Here is a 22,965-nt window from a genome sequence, read left to right on the forward strand (position 1 = left end):
GCTCCGAAAGCCCTTTCAAACAAACTGAGCACAGCTGCAATGCAGAGGCGCTGCCTCAAGCACATGAATTAAATTAAACATCATTCGGTAAGTATGAGAAACAGGCTGTCAAGGCATCAGGAGGAAAAGTGAAAAATTCAGTCAATTTGTCCTGATCTCTCCTTGACACAATCCGCATATTCTGAGCCATTGAGATCCGGTCAGAGTGAAACTTCTCCAAGAGAGGGGCTGTGTCTTATTCTTCTAGAATATCCCTTCGCACCAAGCCAGGGACATAATAGCACTCAGAAATTGCACAATGCAGAACTCTTCACATTATCACCCTATAGTTGTCCTACATTTGCAACCTTATTCCAAAGTAACAAGCATCATTTCTAGGTTTAATACTAAACAGTTTTTGTCACTGACTTACTCAATTTGCTGAAAACCTTTTGCCTATTTATTTTAACTTTATTTTCACCTAAGTACATGTGTGGAACAATACTGGCCTGCCACCAGCATTAATTTGCTGTAGTAAATAATGGGGCTTTTCATTCAACTTGAAAGGAATAATAACAGCAATTAGCATTTGGACAATGCTTTCCATTTTACAAAAGACTTTCACATGCTTTGTCTTATTTAGAGTAAGGCAGATATATGTTCGAGGCCTGGGTTGATTTCACCTGTGTAGGACCAGCTCTTCCTGGATAATTCTGGAAAACTCTTATTCCCTTATTCTGATCATGTGATGCTGGTAAGGCTGCTAATTACAGCCAGTTTCCCCCACTGCAGCCATGTGACCCAGGACCAGGCAATCACAGCACTCCCATTCCTCAGACCACAATGATCAGAAGGATAAACAGATTAATCAAAATCCTTTCCCGGAATTTTTTCAACGTAGACCTAGAGGAGAAGGTTACTTATTTTCTTCATCATGGATCTGAAAAGATGTTATTTAGGAGCTGCTGGTGGTCTTCCCCTCCACGTGTGGATGGACTGTCCATGGCAGGTATAAGGTCAATGGCACTCCGCCTTTGGAGTGCCTGGTTATGTGAGCCAATAAATTCTCTTTTTTCTTAAGCCAATGTGAGTTATCCTTCTGTGATATGCAACCAAAAGTCTGAAAAAATAGGTTTTACAAAATTAGACTGATTTTTGAAGTAGAAGAAACCAAACTGTTTTCCTACTGCCCACATGTGTTCTCTTCTCTTCTCATGTGTTCCATTCGCATCAGGTTTGGTCATATTTGTTCTAGTCAATAAAATAGGCCATGTGTGTTAGCAAAACAAAAATTAAACTTTTCTTGTTGGGAGTCTTTCGTTTCTGTAGCAGAGCCTGCTAAAACCTTTGCCTATCCTGACAGATATACCTATGTTAAGTGCTATAGCCCAAATATCAATCTGGGCTGTTTGATTTCAAATTCTACAATTTTTATTTACATTACACTGGGCTTCTTCTAGCAAATCTAAACTCTCCAAGTTTTCCAGAGCATCTCTCAAAAATAAAAACCATATAATCAAAAAACAAAACAAAACAAAAAATCATGGTCTCATGGCAAACCCTAGATAGTGCCAGAATGACTAATGAAACCAATGACAATGACAATAATAATAGCTAAATAAATGCCCACGAAAAGGTCACCTTAATGAGAGCAAGGACCTAGGATGTCCTGCTCACTGTTATGTCCTCAGAAGTTAGTATAGCGCCTGTCACGCTGTAAAGTATATGTACAATGTTAAATGGAATAGTTGCTTTTTACAGACACTATGCTAAATGCTTAACTACACTCTCATTTGTATTCACTTACTAGACAGAAATGTGCTGTGCACCTCATCTGAGCCAGGCATGGTTGTAAACACTGGGGATCATGGGGTAACAGACAGGGTCTCCCTACGTTCACGCCACCTAAAGTCTACAGCAGGGTTTCTTACCTTGGCACTATGCATTGACGTTTTGGGCCAGATAATTTTTTTGTTGTGGGGAAGGGTCTCTCCCCCAGATGTTTTAGGTGCTTGGCCGCATCTCTGACCTCTGCCCCTTTCTCCCAGTGAGACAACCATAAATATCCTCAGACATTGTCAAATACCCACTGGGAGGCAAAATCAGACTGAGAACCCCTGGGCTAGTGGTAGCAAAAAAGATGAGGAGGCTACTGATTTGAAATACGTTAGGCGTAAAAGTGCCATTAGTAAACAGAAAGCTGGATAAAGAAATAGAAAGTGACCTAAAGGGGAGTGCTCTGTTCTAAGTTAATGTTGAAGAGAATTGAATGGGGCGTGTGCTGGTTGTGTCTGCCTGGGGGAAGAATTTTCCTATGAAAGAGCAAGGACCATGAGTTGGAAGTGTGCTTGCTGTTTTTAAGGAGCAGAGTGAGCGAGGGGAAGCGTGGCAGGGAAGGTGGTCATGGAGGGAGCAGGAGGCCAGTGTAAATGGTCTTGCAGGCCACGGCGAGGACTCTGGACTTTATTCAGTTGCACAGGAAGCTACTGGAAAGTTTCAGCAGAACTGGAAAGTTTCAGCAGAAAAGTTCCAGGTTCTGACTTATACTTTTAAATAATTATTCTGGCTGTTACATGGAAAACAGAATAAAAAGGACAGGATAAAAGCAAGAAGATGAGTTAAGGAGGCTGCTCTGCTATTCCATGTTAAGAGACAGTTTTGTCTGGAGGGGAGTGAGGAAAAGTGGATGGATTCTAAATGTATTTTGAAGGAAGAGCTGATTAGATTTGATGTGTTGAATACAGAGAAGAGAAAAGGAGTCGATAATCAGATATACTATTATTAATATACTCATTTTACAGATGAGGAAACCAAACAGCAGAGAGTATAAGTAGCCTGTGCAAGACAATATAGCTAGTAAATGGTAGAGCCAGGCTTCCACCCAGACACTGATTCCAAACCCGCACTCCTAACCTCCACTTTATGTTGCCAATTACTTGCCTGGCAGCAGAGGTGGGGCTGGGAACAAACTGAGAAGCTCCAGTCACCCATTTTCATCCTACATAGCATCCTGTCACCCTTTTTCAGGTTCTAAGACATCCAAGACACGTCCATATAGTCATAATACAAAAAGAAGCAGACAAGAATGTGGCAGATCTGACCCTTCTTATTTACCTGCTCTTGTCAATTTCATTGTGATACAAAATAGTAGATTTAAAATTCTCACAAGATAGCTTTAAAAATTCAAAATTACCATGAAAACTTTAAAATATGGATTTACACCAAATATCATTAATAACAAGATGTACCTTATGTACTGTACTAGCAAAAATCATCAAGATTTGTTAGAAATTTAAACAGCTTATTATCTGAGATATGAAGACAATCTTTAAAAAAAGATTTTTGAGCACCATATAAAGGTATGTGTTACTCAATCAGTTCTGCATAAAATTTCTCCTTTTTTAAGCCACTTTTGATGTTCCTTGCATGATAACAAAAGATGAAGCCACTTCAATGAGAAATGCCTGTTGTTTTTGTTGTGGTAAAAATGACTGAAATAAGAGATATTACCTAATACCTGTCAGAATGACTATTATCAATAAATCAAATTTTAACAAGTAACAGCAAAGATGTGGAGAAAAAGGAATCCTTGTGCACTGTTGGTGAGATCGTAAAATGGTGCAGCCACTATGGAAAACATTGTGGAGTTTCCTCAAAAAATTAAAAATATAACTACCATATGACCCAGTAATTCCACTTCTTATCTGAAGAAACCCAAATCACCAATTTGAAAAGACATATACATCCTTATGTTCACTGCAGCATTATTTATAATAGCTAAAATATGGAAGGGACCTAAGTGTCCACCAATAGACAACTGGAAAAAGGTGTGGTACATATAAACAATGGAATATTACTCAGCTATAAAAAAGAATGAATCTTGCCCTTGTGACAACATGGATGCACCTAGAAGGTATTTTGCTGAGTGAAATAAGTCTGACTGAGAAAGAAAAATGCCGTATGATTTCACTTATAAGTGGAATCTAAAAAACAAAATAAATAAACAAAACAGAAATAAACTCACAGATACAGAGATTTTGATGGTTGCCAGATAGAGGGTTGAGGAGGGGGGTGTAAAAGGAGAAGGGATTAAAATGTGCAAATTGCCAATTATAAAAACAGTCACAGGGATGTAAAATACAGCATAGGAAATATAGTCAGTAATATTGTCAGGTGGGTACTAGACTTATCGGTGTTATCATTTTATAAGCTACATAAATGTCTAATCACTATGTTGTACACCTGAAACTAATATAATATTGTATGTCAACTGAAAAATAAGTTATTTAAAAATGACTGAAGTAAAACATGGAAATAGTACAGCAAAACACTAAAATGCATGTGTCTGTTAGCAAATATTATTAGCAAAGCAGAGAAAATATACTGATGATTTTAAGAAACAATTCAGAAGAAACATGAATGCAGAACGTTTGCTGCATACATTTGTAGTACATGGAGATGTTCCTCGCATAAGTTATGTTATACTCTAGATTCTGTTTGAATAACAGATCCCAGTGCAACTGCTTTGCTGAGGGCAAACTGAAGGAAAGATATTCTGGAGAAGATTCATGATCTTTAACAATATCAAGGTTTCATGGGAAACCTGTACGTGCAACCACTGATATGCTATGGTGCTATGGGATGTCATTAATGTGGATGATTGTACATGTTTTTAAAAAGGCCTTTAAGTGATAGTAGACTATAACTTTGTAATAACTTGGGAATATCCTTTAAAAATCTTTACAGCAATAAGCCTTTATTGGTTATTTCATAGCAAAGTATTTAGAAGAGTTGCCTCACTTACAGAGGAATCATGAAATTTTCTCGTTAAAAGCAAAAGCTGTAATTTGCTAAAATTTTCTGTGATGACAAGTAGCTGTCAGAATTACTCTCACTAGTGGGTAGTTTTGAAAAAATAAATTTAATTTTCCCTTTCAAAGAAAAGATGACTTTTGGTAATGAATGAGAAATAAACTGTTTTTCAAAAGAAACTCATGCTATGGAAAGAACATTTGAAAATGGTCGTTTGGGATATTTCATTGTTACATGATTTTGTTTCTGAACATGCCATTAAAAGTCTTATATCTGTAAAATTTTAAAAGCTTGAGAACATAGTTTTCTAATTTTTTTCAAAAACCTTCCAAAAGAAAAATTTTAGCAATTTTAAATCCATTTCTTAAAAATGTCAAAATTCAATGCCTTCCGATTAGCTTATAAGACTTGATTGACATCAGAAAAAAGGGAAATGTTTTAACTGAATTTCATATATGTTGTATAAAGTTAGATTGTTTGAAAAATGAGTATGGTGATTTAGCTCAACTCATTTTGCCTTTCTTCCATTTGAATTTACATATTTTTGTATGCATTCAATCTAGCAGCTACGGCCCTTATAACCAAGTATATAAATAAATTTAACATAGAACCAAACCTTTAAATCAAATTATCACCAAATATTAAATCAATATTTTAAACCACATAACTCTATAGCCTTATGAGGGCCATTAGTGAAATATATATACTTTAAAATATTATTGATTTTCATCCTTATCTTTTTCTGCCTTTTTAATTATTTTACTTCTGGTACTTTTATTACTCCACAGACTAAGACTTCCAGGATAAAAATGAATAGAATTTGACTTTCGTTTTGTTTTTTAAAAAAGCATGTTTATTGAATGTTTGTTGACTACTTTACATACAATGAAACACACTCATTTAAAGTATATAGGTTAATGTGTTTTAATGGATATATATATATGTATATATAAACATATCCATGTAACTACCAGCACAATCAAGATTTAAAAAATATTCATCACCCCTAAATTTCCTTCATGACTTTTACAGTGAGTCCTGACCACCCAGCCTCAGACAACTGTTGATTTGCTTTCTGTCACTATAGATCAGTCTTGCCTGTTTTAGAATTTCATATTAATAAATTTATATGCTCTTTTCCATCTGGCTTCTTTTACTCGGCATAATGTCTTTGAGATTCAGCCACAGGTATGTGCATAAATGGTTTAAACTATTGTTTAATAGTTTTCCATCATTTCGGTATAATATATTTAGCTTGTCCTTTCAGCTATTGATGGGCATTTGGGTTGCTTTCAGTTTTTTATGTACAAATCTTTGTGTAAACGGATATTCCCATTTCTCTTAGGTAAATGCCAAGAAGTGAAATTGCTGGGGAGTCAGAGAGGGAATGCATGTTTAACTTTATGAGAAACTGCCCAATTGTTTTTGAAAGTTCCTCTTGCATTTTACATTCCTACTAATGACGTTTGAGGGTCCCACTGGCTCCCTTGTCAGTCTTCTAAGTTTTAGCTATTTGTGGATACATAGTGAGTGGTATCTCATCATTTTAATTTTAGAACATGTTTATAATGTATATGAGTACAATAGTACATATACAGTTTTCAAAATAAATCAAAATGTGTATGTTGATGGGATAGCTAAAAATGCTCATCAGCCATAATACACAAGCAGAACCTTGTAGATGCATACACACAGTATGACCAGGTCTCAGCCTTAAGTGCTGGCCACTCCAATGTCTAGGAAGTTGCTTATTTACATACTACATCATAGAGGTTTGAGGTTTTAAATGTTATACTTTAATAAGAATTCAGGGAAGAGAGAAAACAATTTCTCTGCTTTCAGTTCTAAGTTTGGCACCTGTTAGCAGAGGCTACCTGTCCACTGAGGCAGAGGGGAGACTATGCCACATGTTTTCGCTCCAGAAGTGTATCTCCCATGGTGCTAGCTTTGGTTTCATTTGAAGTTCATTTGCACAGAGGGTGACCCTGAAGAAAAACACGTTTCCCCTCCCAGCATTGCCCCAGGAGGCGGCTAGGCCCCAGCAGTTTCTCGGGCACTTTACTTGCCATTAACTCTAAAGTGTAGGGATACTCATATGTCATTTCTCAGCTTGCTGGCAGAAAAGCAACAGTGCAAATACCAAGAAACCTCAGCAGTGAGTCCATTTCGAGCAGGTCAGATGCCCAGTAATAGGCACAGTGTGACAGTTTAATCAGAGAATCTTGTGGTATATTACTGCTGCTGCCTGAGAAGAACAGACTTTTTTTTTTTTTTTTTTTTTTTTTTTTTTTTTTGTGCTTTTCAAGAAAGCTCTTCTCAGATAGCTATTAGGTTGTTGAATGAAGAACTGCACAAAAGAAATGCTGGCTCCTTGTGGTCTTTCAGATCATTAAAAAGTAACCCAGGTAGCAAAACCGGTTATCATTTCCTTAGCTATAGTAGATGAAAAGAGCAAGATTGGACACCAATCTGAGGCTACATGATGGCTAAAACATCAGCCCAGAGCGAAAGAGAATTCACCAACTCTGTAGAAACTAAGGAGTCGAAGGGATTACTTAGCATTGTATGGGTAAGCCAACCTGTTGATTTGACTGAATTTTTTGCTCTTCAGATGTGATCTGGTCTCGAAGACTCTCATACAGCCAAACGCTGATCTTGTCTTATTTTCTTTCTCTTGTGGGACTTCCTACTGGGTGAAACTCTTGAGCTACCTGGAACTGCCTGGGAAAAGTAAAGTTGGAGTAGGGAGAGGGGGAGTGTGAAGCAAATTCACTGCTAGGGTTGAAGGGAGCTCTAAGACATCAACACATTTTTAGCAAAGATTAGTAATCAACCATCTGAATGCTTTTTCATATCATTCCCTGGTAGGGCTCAAATGATGCCTTTCTTATTTAGGCAAATTTAAATTACAGTCTGTCTCAACTTCCCTGCTCTGCTTGCCAAGAAAATGTGTAGCCTAATCACAATTTCCCTAAAATGTGTAGCTGCCAGGGCAGAAAAATGCTTTAGGTCAACAAGCACTTTCTGCAAACATGCTGCTTCTGTATTCTAGTGCCCAGAATCGAACTGGCCCTGAAAACAGGAGGGGGCAGAAAATAGCTATGTACGATGGGGGCTACTAGGGTAAAAAGGGAAACAAGAAGGTGAGTGGCTATGCGTTAAGACTTTTGCTTAAGGAATGTAGATTTCGGAAGCTGCAACGTGAGCTAAGCAGTTGCTTGAATTACAGCTTAAAAACCCAGATGACAGAAATGTTGATGCTGGAAATAAGAACAACTTCACACAGCAGAGGAAAGACAACTGCAGATTTGGGCAAACCTCTTAATGCCTCTAAATGCCCTCTGTCAACTGAGGAAATTGGACATCAGTTCAAAAGGTTCTTTTTTTTTTTTGGCCTCCAAACCCTTCTTCAAATAAAAGTTGTTCCAGAATTCCAATAAAAAAAATAGATAAAAGGGGTGTTGCTCTCGTAATCATCAGGAAAATGCAGATGAAAACCAGAATAAGATATCACCTCACACCTGTTAGGATGGCTGTTTCCAAAAAATAGTAAAAAGATACACATTGGCGAAGATGTAGAGCTATTGGGACTCTTGTACACCATTGGCAGGAATACAGAATGGTGCATCCAGTATGGAAAATAATGGGAAGTTCCCAAAAAATTAAAAATAGAGTTACCATAAATCATTTTGCTTCTGAGTATCCAAAAGAAGTAAAATCGGGATCTTGAAGAAATATCTATACTTCTTTATTCATTGCAGCATTATTCACAATTAGCCAAGATATAGGGGGAAAAATGTCCATCAACAAATGAATAAAGAAAATGTAGTGTATACATACAACAGAATATAATTCAACCTTAAAACAGGAAACTCTACCATTTGTGACATGAATGAGCCTAGAGGATATAATGCTAAATGAAATAAGCCAATCACAGAAGGATAAATACTGTGTGGTTCCACATATATGAAGTATCTAAAATAGTAACTCATAGAAGCAGGGAATAGAATGATGACTGCTTGGAGAGTGAGAAATCAAAAATTTTTTCAGTGGGTATAAATTTCTATTATGCAAGATGAATAAGTTCTAGAGACCAACTGTACAACAGAGCATCTATAGTAAACAGTATGGTATTGTGTACTTCAAAATATGTTCAGAGTATAGATCTCATGCTAAGCATTTTATCAAAAAAAAAACATACAAATAAAAACATAAAACCAGGAAATTTTTGGAGGTAATGGATATGTTTAGTACCTTGGCTGTATGGATGGTATTGTGGGTATAGGAATTTATCCAAACTCTTCAAGATGTATACATTAAATGTTTGCAACTTTAAATATCAGTTATATCTCAATAAAGCTAAAATAAAGGTAAGTGTTGCTCTTACTTAAGGCGTTTTAGGGCAGGTAGGCCCTATACTGTTGTTCAAACTCTCTTCTCTTACTCAGTCCCTGAGGGGTTTCCTTGATGCATCCTCCAAAAACATTGTGGGAAATTCTTCTTAAGGATGTCTCATCTCTGATGTTATATAATTCCAGTGGTTCTCTAAGTATGGTCCCCTAATCAAAAGCATCAGCATCACCAGAGCTTATCAGAAATGCAAATTCTCAGTCCACATCTCATAACTACTGAATCAGAAGCTCTGTGACAGAAGCCCTGCAGGGGATCCTGATGCCTCCTTGTTTGAGAACCACTGTGTTATTCCCTGACGCTGAAGAAGTTGTGTTCTCTCTGAACAGTCATCAGTACCAAGGCCATTCGAGAAGTTAGTAGGTTTGGGTCAGCAAAGGAAGTATCTACTGGGGAAACGACTTAAGAACAGCTATGAATTTCTGCAAACTGAATATCAGAGAGCTGCTCAACACACCGCTTTGCTTAGTCTGCAGGACCTTTGACAAGAGCTGAGAACAATGCAGAGTCTGAATCTTATAATGTTTTGTTTTGTTTTTTAAAAAAGAAGTAATAAAGGAAATTTCAAAATGCAATTTAAATAACATACTCTTGAAATATGTGCTCTGTCTGTCCCCATGCTTCCCATTGTTGCCTGGTGACCTCCACTTCCATGATATCTATTCAGTTGATTTCTACAGAGACGTGGATAAAATGGGGCCCCATAATTATATTGGTGATAACCATGGTGACAATAATAGCAATAGCTAAAGAATGTCAGGCAGTGTGCCGATTTTTATATGGATTTTCTTATTTAATCCTCAGAATATCTTCATGAGGGGCTATTATTATCTACAACATCATAGGTGAAGAAAATGAGATAGAGAAAGGTCATGAAACTTGGTACTATAGACAGAAAAATGGCTCCCCCCACCACCACCACCACCAAAAAAAAAGATGTCCATGTCCTAATTCCTGGAGATTACGAATATGTTATTTTACACAGTAAAAGGATTTTGCAGACATGACTAAATTAAGACTGTTAGGATGGGGAGATTATCCTGGATTATTCTGGTGGACCCACATGTAGTCACAAGGATCTTTATAAGAGGGAAGCAGGAGGGTAAAAGTAAGAGAAGGAGTTGTGATGATGCCTCCAAAACAGACACAGTTCTGTGGCATCTTAATTTTTAATTCCATAACACCAATTTTAGATTTCTTGCCTCCAAACTGTAAGGTAATAAATTGTGTTAAGCCACTACATTTGTGTTAATTTCCTACAGCAGCCATAGGAGACTAATACATTTGTCAAGGTCATATGGCCATTAGACTGAATCAAGAATACAACTCCACATTGTCTGAACCTGCACCCTCAGTTCTTATCCTGGCAAAGATATTTAGGGCCTACGCTACAGGGAAATGAGTGTTGAGTGAGAAGAAGAGGCATGGATATTCCCTCCCAAGTTGTCTTCTGGCCTTGTCAATCATGAGTCAACCTACAAGAAGGGTTCTTACCCTGGGTGGGGTTCTGTGGCATTTCACATGGACTACTTTAAACTGCTCCTCAGTTAAGTGTGTTACTAGCTGATTTTTCCAATGGAGGAAGATTTCCTTATAAGGCAGACCTATCTGTCTGTTTAAATGCTTTTCAATAGGGTTCTTAAGAAGAATAAGAAGGTGTTTCTCCTGGCTCCTGGATGAAGTACTACAGAAGTAGGTGCTCCAGTTTCTAGTGAAACACATTTACCTCTTCGCCTCCGAAGAAACCACTAGCCTCTGCTTAACTGCATGTTCCAGAAGGAGGTGGCAGTGAGGACTTGTGTCTCACAAGCTGTGTCCCCTCTTCATGACCTAACTTCTTCAAAGTTCTTTCTTATCTGTAATATGGAGATGTTATCATCTACTCCAAGAACCTCACAGACGCATACTAAAGATCTCTTAAGTTTATAGACATGGAAATGCATCCTATACTATGCAAAATGCTTATTATTGTTTCTTTAACAGAGGACTTACTGCCACCTTTTAAATTCACTGTCAGTGTAAAAAAAAGTGTTGATGAACTGGATGGAATTTTCTGACTCAGGCACTTGGTGTCTGTAGGAGAATAAGAAGCAAGTAGAAGTTAGCTTTTGGAGATACTAAAGAAATTAGAGAAAAACCCTAGCTCAAAGAGTGGAAATCAGAATAAATTCATGTGATAAAACTTCAAAGTTATATTCTTTCTGGCGTTGAAGATTAAAAATTACAAGTACCTTTCTAAAAGTTGACTTCAAAGCATTTGTGTAGAGATTATCAACACATTTAAAGTGAGGAATCCCATGAGTACCTAAGGGTTTTCAAAAATCTCATTGTTGGCAATAACAGGTGAAAAATGAAAAGAGGAGCATTTCGCTTCTCATCATCCTTCAGCATTTAATCCAAACCATACCTCTCCTCTGCCAGCTCCCCTAACCAGCCCAACCAAAGGGAACTATTCCCTACAGTGGCACTTCTCATCCCTGCCATTCATATGCACTTGACAATCACTGTCTCATGTCAAGAATTTCATTTGTTTGAACCCCATGTGGATTATAAACTACTTGAGGGAAGAGATCATGTCTTCTATGTGCTCTGTGTCCTCACAGAGCTTAGAATAGTACAGAGCACATCAGATCAGGTGATGTACTAGTTTCTAGCAAGTTTTTTGCTCGTACCTAAAACACACACAGTGAATCACCCTGTGGCCTTGCCTAAGTTTTTAATATCATCCCTTTTGCTCCAACATTTCAACTTTCTTCCTTGATTTACTATTATTATCTTTATTCTCCATCAGCTTCCTGTGTGTAGCTCAAAGTTAGGATCCTAAATCTTGAACTTGTAGTATTTGCTGTGGCGAACCATACAGATCCTTTCTTTGCAGGACCAAAGTATTCATTCTCCCAGCTGCTGGGAATTTTGGCAGATGATGGCTCTCATCTGAGACTTATTCTAGAAACTTCCTTCAGCTCAAGAGGGCCACCTTATCAAAGTCATATCCCTTCCTGAGGGAGCATACATTAAACAACATGAAATATAAAGACCTTTGTCTGAACGTGGTTGAACTCAGAACGATCCCCCCAGGTCAAGAACTCCCTGTGGGATTGAGTGAGCTCTTTATTTCAACTATACTGTAGCTTAACTCCTTCCTTTGTCCAATCCTATCCTACTTCCTTCACTTCTCCACAAGTCAGTTTCCTGAAAGCCCTCTGCAATAAACTTCCTACATGCAAATCTCTGCATTGGAGCCTGTTTCCAAGGGAACCTGTTCTGTGACAGATCTTACACATTAATAAGGGAGGGATAAACAGTGACCACAGCAAGAGGGAATGAGGAGTGCTACCTCACCTAACATCAAGCCAGTCCAATCTGGCTGTGGCTGCCAGTGCCTGGCAGAGAACGCAGCCATTAGCCTGGCCATCACATGCCAGAAAAGTGAAGCTTGGCCACCTGTGTCCTCTCCATCAGTGCTGCCCCCTAAAACTTTCTGCAATGATGGACATGTTCTATATTTGCACTGTATAGTACAATAGCTATTAGTCACTTGTGGCTACTGAGGACTTGACATGTGGCTAATGTGAATAAGAAATCGATTACTTAAAAAAATAATTTATATTTAAATATAAATAACCACATGTGTTTAGTGGCTATCATATTGGACAGAGCAACTGCAGACTATGAATTCTGCAGGTCCAGAAAGGCAGTGCCACAATAGCTCCAATTCCACCTGCCTTTACTTCTATCAGAACCGAGAAGTACTTGGTCAGACTCTTTAAAAGTCATCCCAATGAGGCATATATAGGAACTGTGTATGAGTACACTCTACTTATTAGGTAGCCCCAAAGTGATTATAAACACTATTACATCTAAGTGCCAGAGAGCTTTGCTATAAGTTTAAGTTGGTTACAGCATATGAATCTATTTATGATTGCTCACTCTCTTAGTCTTTTATTCTCCTGGCCCTTCAAGGAGTTTGTCATCTAGATGGAGAGACGGGACATGTATTGGTGTGTGTGACTTTAAGTTAAGCAATACCCTGCCTTGACTGTATATGTGCATAAATTTGATTAATGCCTTTTTTTTCCCTATTTGGTCTGTATGATCTAGGGACTTTAGCCTTGTGTTTCACATTTAAGAAAGGAAAAAAAAGAGAGTAAGAAATAGAACCATTTTGACATGGGCAGGCTCACAGTTTGGGGATGCATGGAAGACCTTTAGTTCTGTCCTGTTCCTTAGACAAGGATGATCTCTTATTGCTGGCTCAGAAATGTCATATGGAGCCCAAGGTGAGAGCACATGGCTGCACCTGGACAAGTTTTTCATGATCATCCTGCAAAAAAAATGACTGAATGTACATGCCCTCCAGACAAGGAGCCATTCGCATCATCTTGCCCTCTAAGGGCTGGCCCTTACAAAATCAGGCTGAGCCATTGAATGCAACTGAAATTGAATTCAATGCAATTTGAAACTATTCTGTTTACTTAAAGCCCAGAAACCTGGCATGAGAAGAAGAATTCAGGGACAGGCAACGGTAGTTAAATTTGTACATTTTTCTTGCTTGTTGCAATTTTATCTTGTCTGAGCAATTTAATGAAGACTCCAGAGGAAAGAATTAAATGTCTGATGGTTCAATTACCAAATAATGAAAAGGTCAAAAGGAGCACCATGCACTGTATGCTGAGCTGCTATAAAAGCTTATTCTTAGAGTGAATATCTTCTGTGTGCTGTTCACACCCGCTTTTTGCCACCCACAAATTGTACAGACGAGTGTCAGTGAAAGAAGCAGAAATCAAGAGCTGGTACAGATCATCCTGAGCAGGGGTGGGAAGGGCCTTAGCCCACGGGATCATCTCATGACACCCACGGCAGCAGTGAGGGGCAGGGTGGAGACCACGTTTTTCATCAAAAGGGACCAGGCTGTCATTAAATTTAAACTGTGAGAAGATTCTAATCATCCTGGGTTCCAAATGCATATTTAACTAACCTGTCCTTAGGACTACATCCAGGGAAGGCCTCCAGGGCAAAAGGGACTTGCAAGAGTTTCAAGGAGCCTCACAGTTCTGACAGCATTTGGAAAGCTACCTCTGCCCCCTACCCACCCCATCTGTACACAGAAAAGAAGGATTAAACAATCCAAATGTCCTCTACAGAAGCTAAAACCAAAGGTAAAATAACACTACAGTGCTTTGGAATTTAAAAACTTTAAAAAGGAAGTCCCTCTGGAAATACTACACAAGAGGCAGATAAGTATAGACTCTCCTCACCTCCGCACCCATGGTGACAGTCACTCTGCTCACGCTGGGGCCTCCTACCACCTTTTGATCGATAACATCTAAAGACTCAATGAACATGTCATTGTATAGTTTCTTTTTCACCTTAAAATAGGCTCTTCTTTGGTTATATACGAGAATAGCCTCAACCTTAGGAAATACACACTGAAATGTTTAAGAATAAGTAGTTATGATGTATATAATTGACTCTGAAAAGAGTGAGTTTGTCTATCTCTATCTACAAATATGGAAATATACATACACATGTGTGTGTACATATTTGTGTTTGTGTATGTGTGCAGTGAGAGAGGAGCAAGAGTAAATGACAAAGAAAATAGGGTGAAATATAAATAACAGATGAATTTGGGTAAAGAGAATTTGGGTAACCTTTGAACCATTTTTATTTTTAAAATTTTAAAAATAACTATCTAATGTGTCCCAAACCACCTTAGAATATATGAGAAAACAAACTATACATGAAACAGAAAAATCCCCAAATTATTTATGCCACTCTTTTTTGTGGGGTGGGGATGGATATGTCTGATAAAAGAGAGAACAGATCAATTTTTTATTAGAATAGAAGCATTTAAATACAGGAATAGACTTTTTTCATTACCATTTCTCCTTTATTCCCTAACAAACAGAATCATGGATACAATTTAATATAGATATGATTAAACAACTGAGCAGCACCTAAGACAAAGTTTTATACTCCTAATCCTTAAGAATACATTTTAAGATCTATTAAAATCTAAACAGAGGCATTTTTATCTGTGGGGTTCTCTAGAAGTTTATATTCTCCTCTCCTCTTATTTAGAATTCCATAAATAATGTTCACTATGACCATAAAGAAAAAGGTAAGGTACAAACTGGGAGAAGATATTTTCCACACAAGTAATTGAATATAATTAATATCAAAATACAGAAACCATTTTTACAAAGGAATTCAAATTAGAAAAACAGTTCAAAATAAAAATTGTGGAAAACTTCAACAGGTGTTCCACAGAAGAGAAAGCACAAATGGCCAAAACACTTTGCAAAAATGCTCAAAGTCATTAGCAAGCAGAAATACAAATCAAAACCAAAAATATCATGTCATAAAGAGAAGACTGGCAAGAATTCCAAAGCCTGACAATATCAAGTGCTGACAAAGTTGTAGAACAATGAAACTTCATTAACTTCTGAAAGGAGGAAAAATTGGTATATCCACTTTGGAAAACAATTTGGCATTGCAGAACAGAGTTGAAGGTATGCATGCCTATATAACCCAACAATTCTACTGTTGGGTATATATTGAGAAACTCTAGCAAAGATACAGTGGGGAATGTGTACAAGCATATTCATAACAACACGTTTATAAAGGAAGCCACCGATGTCTGCCAACAGTGCACTGGACTAACAGCTTGAGGCATTTCATACAAAATAATACTACCCAGCACTGAAGTTGGATAAAGAACAGCTATATGCATCAATAAAATCACCCTTAGGAACATAATGTTAGGTTAAAAAAAAACAAGTTGAAGAAGAACACATATACTGTGATTCCATTTTTGGAAAGTTCATAAAGATTTGTTTTTAGAGATGGGAACATGGGATAAAACTATAAAGAACAACAAGAGAATAAAAAGCAAAAGTTCAAGATAGTGGTTACCTCTGCTTCAGGCAGAGAGGAGAAATGATCAGGAAAAGAAACATGAACCTTTAATGGAAGCGTTAATAGTCTATTTATTAAAAGAGGTAGTGGACACATATTCATCATATTGTTATTCTTTACACTGTGTGCATCTAACAAATATTCTTTTGTATGCATCCAATATTTAATAAGAATGACTTTTAAGAATTGTCGAAGAAGCAAATGACCAAAACAGTTCTATACAAGACTTGTTGGAAGAAGAAAGAGTGCAACAACATGCCAGCCATGAGGCTGTGGCAGACTTTCCTGCCAAGCATGCCGACTGGGATGACTGTTTCAGTCCCTCCTTGCTCACTCAATCCAAAACCAATCATTACTCAGAGCTACTAGTAGTCCAGGATTAGAAAAATGTTTCATAACGTTCATCAAAAGCCAGCAGCCAAGCTTTCTTCTACCTCTACCATGTGTCCCTGATTAAAATACAGGCATCCTCCCTGTGTGAATGACAAGCACCATGATCCTGTTCACATCTGTACACACACACACCCAGTCTCTGCAGCTTGACTGGGTTATTATTATATCCAAATATTACCAAAAGCTATTATTACCTGAGTCTTGACTTTAATATCTGTACACATTTCATAATGATAATAGAACACTATATTTAAAGCAAAGCCTCTCTCTATCCTCCAGCCAGAACCTGAAATCTGAAAAAGCTTCTTGAAAGAAAGACACCTACCTGTCTGTGCTCAACCATGTAGCAACAGTCCCTTAAACCAAATGTAAATTTTAAAATGAGTGGTGCAGCTATTGTCAGTACAGCACTTAAGAAAAAAATTAACCTAGCTCCGGGAGATCTGACTCTTCACCTTGGTAGGTCATTAAAGGTAAGAAAACAGTCATCGCCAAGGGCCTACCTGTCACCCAGTGGATGGGAGGAAGAAAGTTGTGCTATAATTTCAGTATCATAAAGATTTTTAAATAATTGTTTTCATATCAACTACTACAGTGAAGCTAGGCTCCTTCATCAATAATATCCCAACCTTATTAGAAAAAAAAAAATCAAACTGGTAAAAAAAATTTTTTTTCTAAATCACTTACCTCGAATAGTCCATCACTAAGTCTCCTGAAGCTTACTGAAGACCTAGTTCGTAGCTGCTATAAAAATAACCACTTACCTCAGCATATTGTGCTACTGAGCTGGCTTCAACTGCATAGACTCTTTTAGCTCCAGCCTGTACAGCAAAAAATGACAGTATTCCTGATCCACAACCAACATCTAAAATGACCTGGTGGGAAAGGAGAAGACAAAAAAATGGATTAAAATACACATAGGCACTTGGCTGTGGGCACCATGCCAACCTTGAGCATTGAGATCAGATTTACGTGCTAGCTTTGATATTTACAAGTGGTCATACCTTAGCCAAGTTATGAATCTCTGTGAGACTCCTTTTTCTCTTATGTTAAAAAGGTTATTAGTGTCCACTTTTTAAGGTTTGCTGTAGGCATTAAGTAATATGAAGTGTATATAAATACTTAGTACATAACTGGTGCTTTTTCAAATTGTGGCTACTATTATTATAGCTTCTTTGTAACATAGATTGCTTTTAGGATGTTTAGGGCCAAGAAAAATTGAGAGTCATAAATAAGCTTGCTTCCCAAATCTATCAGCATGAACAAAATGAAAACTCTCAAATAATTTTTAGAATTGCATGTATTATATAATTATAATATATAATACATATTATAATATATAATACATTTTATAATAATATATAATATACATATATTATTATATATATAAAATATATATATAATGTTGAGAAATAACTGAAGATAAAGTCTTTAAAAATGCAAAAGTGAATTATATGCTTTTTTACCAGGCCCTCTCCACAAAGTTGGGAAAGCTTACATGGAGGGTAGGAGGGTGTTAAGGCAGTAGACAGATGGAATTTACAGAAACTTTTCTTATATTCTCTGTGTTCAGACTTGGGACTTAAGAAAACCACCATTCAGTGGCACAAAAGGACCAACACTTGGACCTACATGCTGACAGTCAAGAGGTACATGGTACATATGGGGCTGCTCTCTAGAAATGCTGCTGAAGCCGAGGACTTGTTTAATCATTGAAATTTCAGGTTATTATATTTCTGTCTCATCAGTGACTTTTATTCTTAGCATCTTTTAGAACTAGCTTTGAGCAAATCATTTTGCTTGGCTCTAAATCTTTACAATAAATATCTGAATACATATATTTATAGATGACAAGATGGAGTATCAGAGACATGGAACAACCAGCTCAAGTTCACCTGGCAGTAAGTGCAAGAGATAAGTGTGGAATCTGGACATTTCTGCCTTCCAAGCTCATGATCCATAAAATCATACACTGCTTACCTAAATTCATCTTTATGAATATGACATTTTAACACAGCAATATCAATAGGCAATGTTTGACAAAAATATTTTTTGTAGGAAAACTTAGCCAAGTTCTTTTTTTTTTTTTTACATTTATATCAGGAAAAATTTTCCATAAAATAGGAGCTATCAAGAGGTTTTGTGTGTGTGTGTGCGTGTGTGTGTGTGTGTGTGTGTGGTATGTGTGTGGGGGGAATTGCAACCTCACACTGTGCTGACACAGACACTGTGCCATTATTCTAAGAGAACATGCTGTTATTAATGGGTTCACAGTGCTCACTTATATTAATTCTAGATCTGTGGCTGTATTCCATATGGTTTCCTAGGGTTTGGGTAATTAGGAGCATTACCAACTTAAAATGTCACCCCGTCTCCAGAATTTGCTGTCAGGCTGTCTATACTTTTAGAAATAACTAATATTCGCTTCTCATCCTCCGTAGGAAATACATCATTTTCACATGACCCTGGTCCATTGACTGTTATTTAGGGAGTTGGAGGCCATTAAATTAGAGAGTAAAATCCATGACATATCCCTGCCCCCCCCCCCACACACACACGAAAATGCACTGCATCCAGAAAAACTTTTAGGGCTTTCTTCGATAAAAACAAATATAACACTTTAGAATTCATATTCAGTACAAAATGGATAGAAAATTAAGAGACAATAGAAAATGCATCTGCTTGCTCTGGTGACAGATGCCCTAGAAGTGTGTGAATGGAGCTCTTTGTCTTTATTAGGATGTCATGAAGCACATCCTTGAGGAATGTTTTTCAGTTCTCTTGATCCTACAGATTAAAAACTAAAGAAATGTTTTACCACTAGGAGAGAGAAAGAGGAGAAATGGGATGGGGAGAAAGAGAAAAGGGACAGAAATTGAGAGAGACTGATGTGATTCAACTTTTGCCAAATTAGCCCCTTTGGTAAGAAGATGCTTTGATAGACCCAGACCATATCCAGAGAAGAGGTGAAAAATTACAAACTGAGGCAATTTTCCAAATACCATATGTTGAAACCTATTTTCAAGCCAAAATAATTGTATTCATTTATTTATTTCAAAGCAAATCATAGGCCTTGAAAAAGAATCTGATATTTGTTAATATTATCCAGATAATGTCATCTACTTCCCACTTATGTGCACATTTAAAAAGTTAACAAGTGGATTTTCAGTCTGGAGCCAGTGGGAGTGGGTGAAGACGGAGAGGGACATTTTGCCTTCTCTACATAAGTCACACAATGATGGAAGAGCTTAGAATAAATTCTCCGGTGAAAACACAATGGTCAAAGCAAATATTTAGGCTTTAAAGGAAATATATTTCCTCAGTCCTTTCCAGATGAGGTTTCTAAGACTGGGAGAAGAAGGAACATTAGCCCAGATAATTGTGTTACAGCTTCTCACATGGCACCTCAGGAAGACCTGGTGCTACCTCCGATCGTATGTTCTTGTCCTCACAGAACAGCATATTGAGCCCATTTTTTTATTCTGCCATTGGTAGACCATCGCAGGACTAGGTAAGTCTGGGGACCTTGGCAGACATTAAGTTTTACTATCTTGTCCTAGGGAAAAATAACTGCCCTCAGGCAGAGGCAGAAAGAGAGTAATAAAATCCCCTTGTATCTATAAAGTTGTTTCCAGTTTACAGAAGATTTTCCCCCTGACACTATCTATTTGATATTTATGCCCTTCTGGGATGGAGAGTACACAGTTTGTTGCCATTTTACTGATAAGAAAAATGAGGCTTGGAGAGACTGTTTCCAGCCCAAGGTAACATGGCTAGTATGTGGCAGAGCTGGAATGTGAATCCAGTGCTCAGTAATCTGCACCATCATAGCTTATGTGTTTTCTTTCTTTTTTTTTTCTTTTTTTTTAGCAAAAAAATGAGAAGAAAGGGTGGACTGTGAAGAGATGTAAATCTGATCATATCACACCCTGAGTAAACATCTCCAATGGTTCCATGCAGCTAGAGGAGGTCTGGTCTCTTTGGTGCGTCATCCTTGGGCCTGAGTAATCCAGCAATGATTGACTTTTCCAGACTCTTTTTCTGTAATTCTCTTCTTCCTTCTTCCCCATGTGCCCTAGGCTCGACTGCATCCCTTTGCCTGATTCTAGACTCCCTCATATGCAGTCCCCTGTGGTAGAAGCAACTGACAGCTCAACAAAGGTTAATGCTCTCTCAGAGGAGAGTTGTTGGGAAGCAGCTGCTCAACCAGGGCTGGCATCCACATATGTCACCACTTCCTTGCATTTACATATGGCTGTGTGATTAGTTCTTGGGTGATGGAATGTGAGGGGAACTGATGAGTACCACTCCTGGGCCAAGGTGGTTTAAGGGTCTAGGGTACCTTCTCCACATTTTCTGCTCCTTATGCAGCGGTATTTGAAATCAACTGTTGGACTTGAAAAGAGCCTGAATCCCTAGGTCACTGCTTTGGGAAGAGCTACTCAGACCACAATAGACAGGCCATGAGCAAGAAATAAATTTTATTATGCTAAAACACTGAGCTTTAGGAATTAATTGTTTTAGTGGTTGGCACACACTGACCAATACATTTGCCTTGGGTGAAGCTCCTCATCTCATTTTTCTACCTGGGAAACTCAAGACCCAGTTCAGGTATCACATCTCAAGGGCACTTTCCTTGACTTCCCCAGTCAGCCAGTCTAGGTTGGGATCTCTGGCACCTGGTACGTAGCTCTCGAATAGCACTTACTACAGGATACTGCAAGTATTTCTTCACATGCTTATCTTCCCTGCTTAGCCTATGAGTTCCCCAAAGACAGGAATCAAATCATTTATCTCTCAGTACCTAGCATAGTGGAAAACATAAAAACCAGTAATAAATATTTTTTAACTAAATGACTGAATGGGATGACTCAGTGTGGCAGTCTAATTCCAACATCACCTTGAAACATCTCTGGAAAAGGATTATGACTTTTGTCAACCATTTAAAGTCTGGGAGTGTTCTTGCATTGCAAAGCTCACATTTAAAAGGAATGTACTCAGGATGCCCTTGCCTCATTCAAGACTTATATCCTGAACTGCTTTACCCAACCCTGTCTTCTGTTTCCTGGCCTATTTCTTGATCTTGTTTCTTATTTCTTGGTCTCTAAGTCACCTCACAGATCTAGCACTTTATACTGTCTCTCTTCATGATCTCTGTCTTTCTTCCTTGACTATAATCTGACCATGTCCTTTGGGTCATCTGCTGACTAGCTGAGGCAACTTTCTACCCTGAGACAGGCCTTCTTAGAATGTTCTGAGGCTCTTTGAATGAATGTACTAAGGCTCTTTTGCCACAGAGCCTTAGTACATGCTACTCTTTTTGCCTGGGGTGCTCCCCTCTGCACTCGATGACATCAGTCTATGGTAATGCTTTTTTACCTACTTAATGCCTGTTGTGCTAGATCTTTTCTATTTGCACCTCCGGATTTATTCTGCACTCTTCCCCATCCTGTTCTCTGCTAGGAGTCTAATCTAGATGGACTGCACCAATGAGCTCCTTGCCATTGGACTCTAGTTGGGATCAATCAAGACAAAAGACAGCAGAAGGTCAAAAGGGGTGAGGACAGTGAGGTCAGATGATTTATTCTCCTGGCTTCCTCCTTCCTAAGTCTACACAGATTGTTTGTGTCCACCCAAAAGTCACAGTGTTTATTGGACTTCCACCTCTTATAGCTATGACCGTTTTCTCAGGTACCCAGTAAGCAACCCTACCCCTTGCCCCATTAGGTGTAGTGATGGTAACAGGTCCTCACTCTTGCGAGAGCCAGGATTCTTGCTAGGACCATGCCATGTTTGTTTCCTTAACTCTGCCCACATATTTCTAACTATTCTTATTATTTAACTCTCCTAAAACACCATCGGACATGCCATCTCTTTCCTGAAGTAACTCTGGCTGATCTACCAACTCCCAACTCCCAACTCCCAAATCCCAAGCAGCTTTCCATCAAGAAAGACTTTCCTAATCTTTGCTCCCCTCCCAGGCTAAGTAAAGTCCTCTAGTGATGCCTTCTCTCATCACCTCCTCATATCCTTCCTTCATAACATTCACCACAGTGATGTTTCATTCAATGACTATTTGATTAATATCTGCCCCCTCCCCTGGATTATAAGCTTCATTAAAGGAAAGAGCTCCATTTGTTTCTCAATCACTACTGAATCCCTGATGTAATGTGGAGTCTGGTACATAGTAGAGATATTCACTAAATCTTTGTTGAAAATATTGTATAAGTAATAATGTATCTCAGTACCACTAATAGGGAACAGAGTGACAGCCTAGAAAATATGGTACAAATCTGTAACTTCCCCAAGAAAGTATCTTCTACCAGTATAACACATCAACTTCAATCAAGAGATCCTAAATATTCTTCAAAGGATGACTTACTTTTGACATTGCCATTTATTATTACGTTACAATCCAGTTAACTCTAGTGCATAATGTTCCCCTACAGAGAG

The 22,965-nt window shown here is 38.0% G+C and overlaps 1 protein-coding gene across 1 annotated transcript in view; it reads right to left on the reverse strand.

The window, feature by feature from the left end:
* Positions 1-22,965, reverse strand: part of LOC107507277 (histone-arginine methyltransferase CARM1) — a 223,924-nt gene that overhangs the window by 77,430 nt on the left and 123,529 nt on the right. Inside the window, exon 5 of the mRNA XM_036239518.1 lies at positions 17,277-17,387. Within this exon, the coding sequence (XP_036095411.1) occupies positions 17,277-17,387 (111 nt within the window). The remainder of the gene's footprint in view (positions 1-17,276; positions 17,388-22,965) is intronic.

The sequence above is a fragment of the Rousettus aegyptiacus genome, unplaced genomic scaffold (assembly GCF_014176215.1).
Source record: "Rousettus aegyptiacus isolate mRouAeg1 unplaced genomic scaffold, mRouAeg1.p scaffold_m13_p_3, whole genome shotgun sequence".
Classification (NCBI taxonomy): domain Eukaryota; kingdom Metazoa; phylum Chordata; class Mammalia; order Chiroptera; family Pteropodidae; genus Rousettus; species Rousettus aegyptiacus.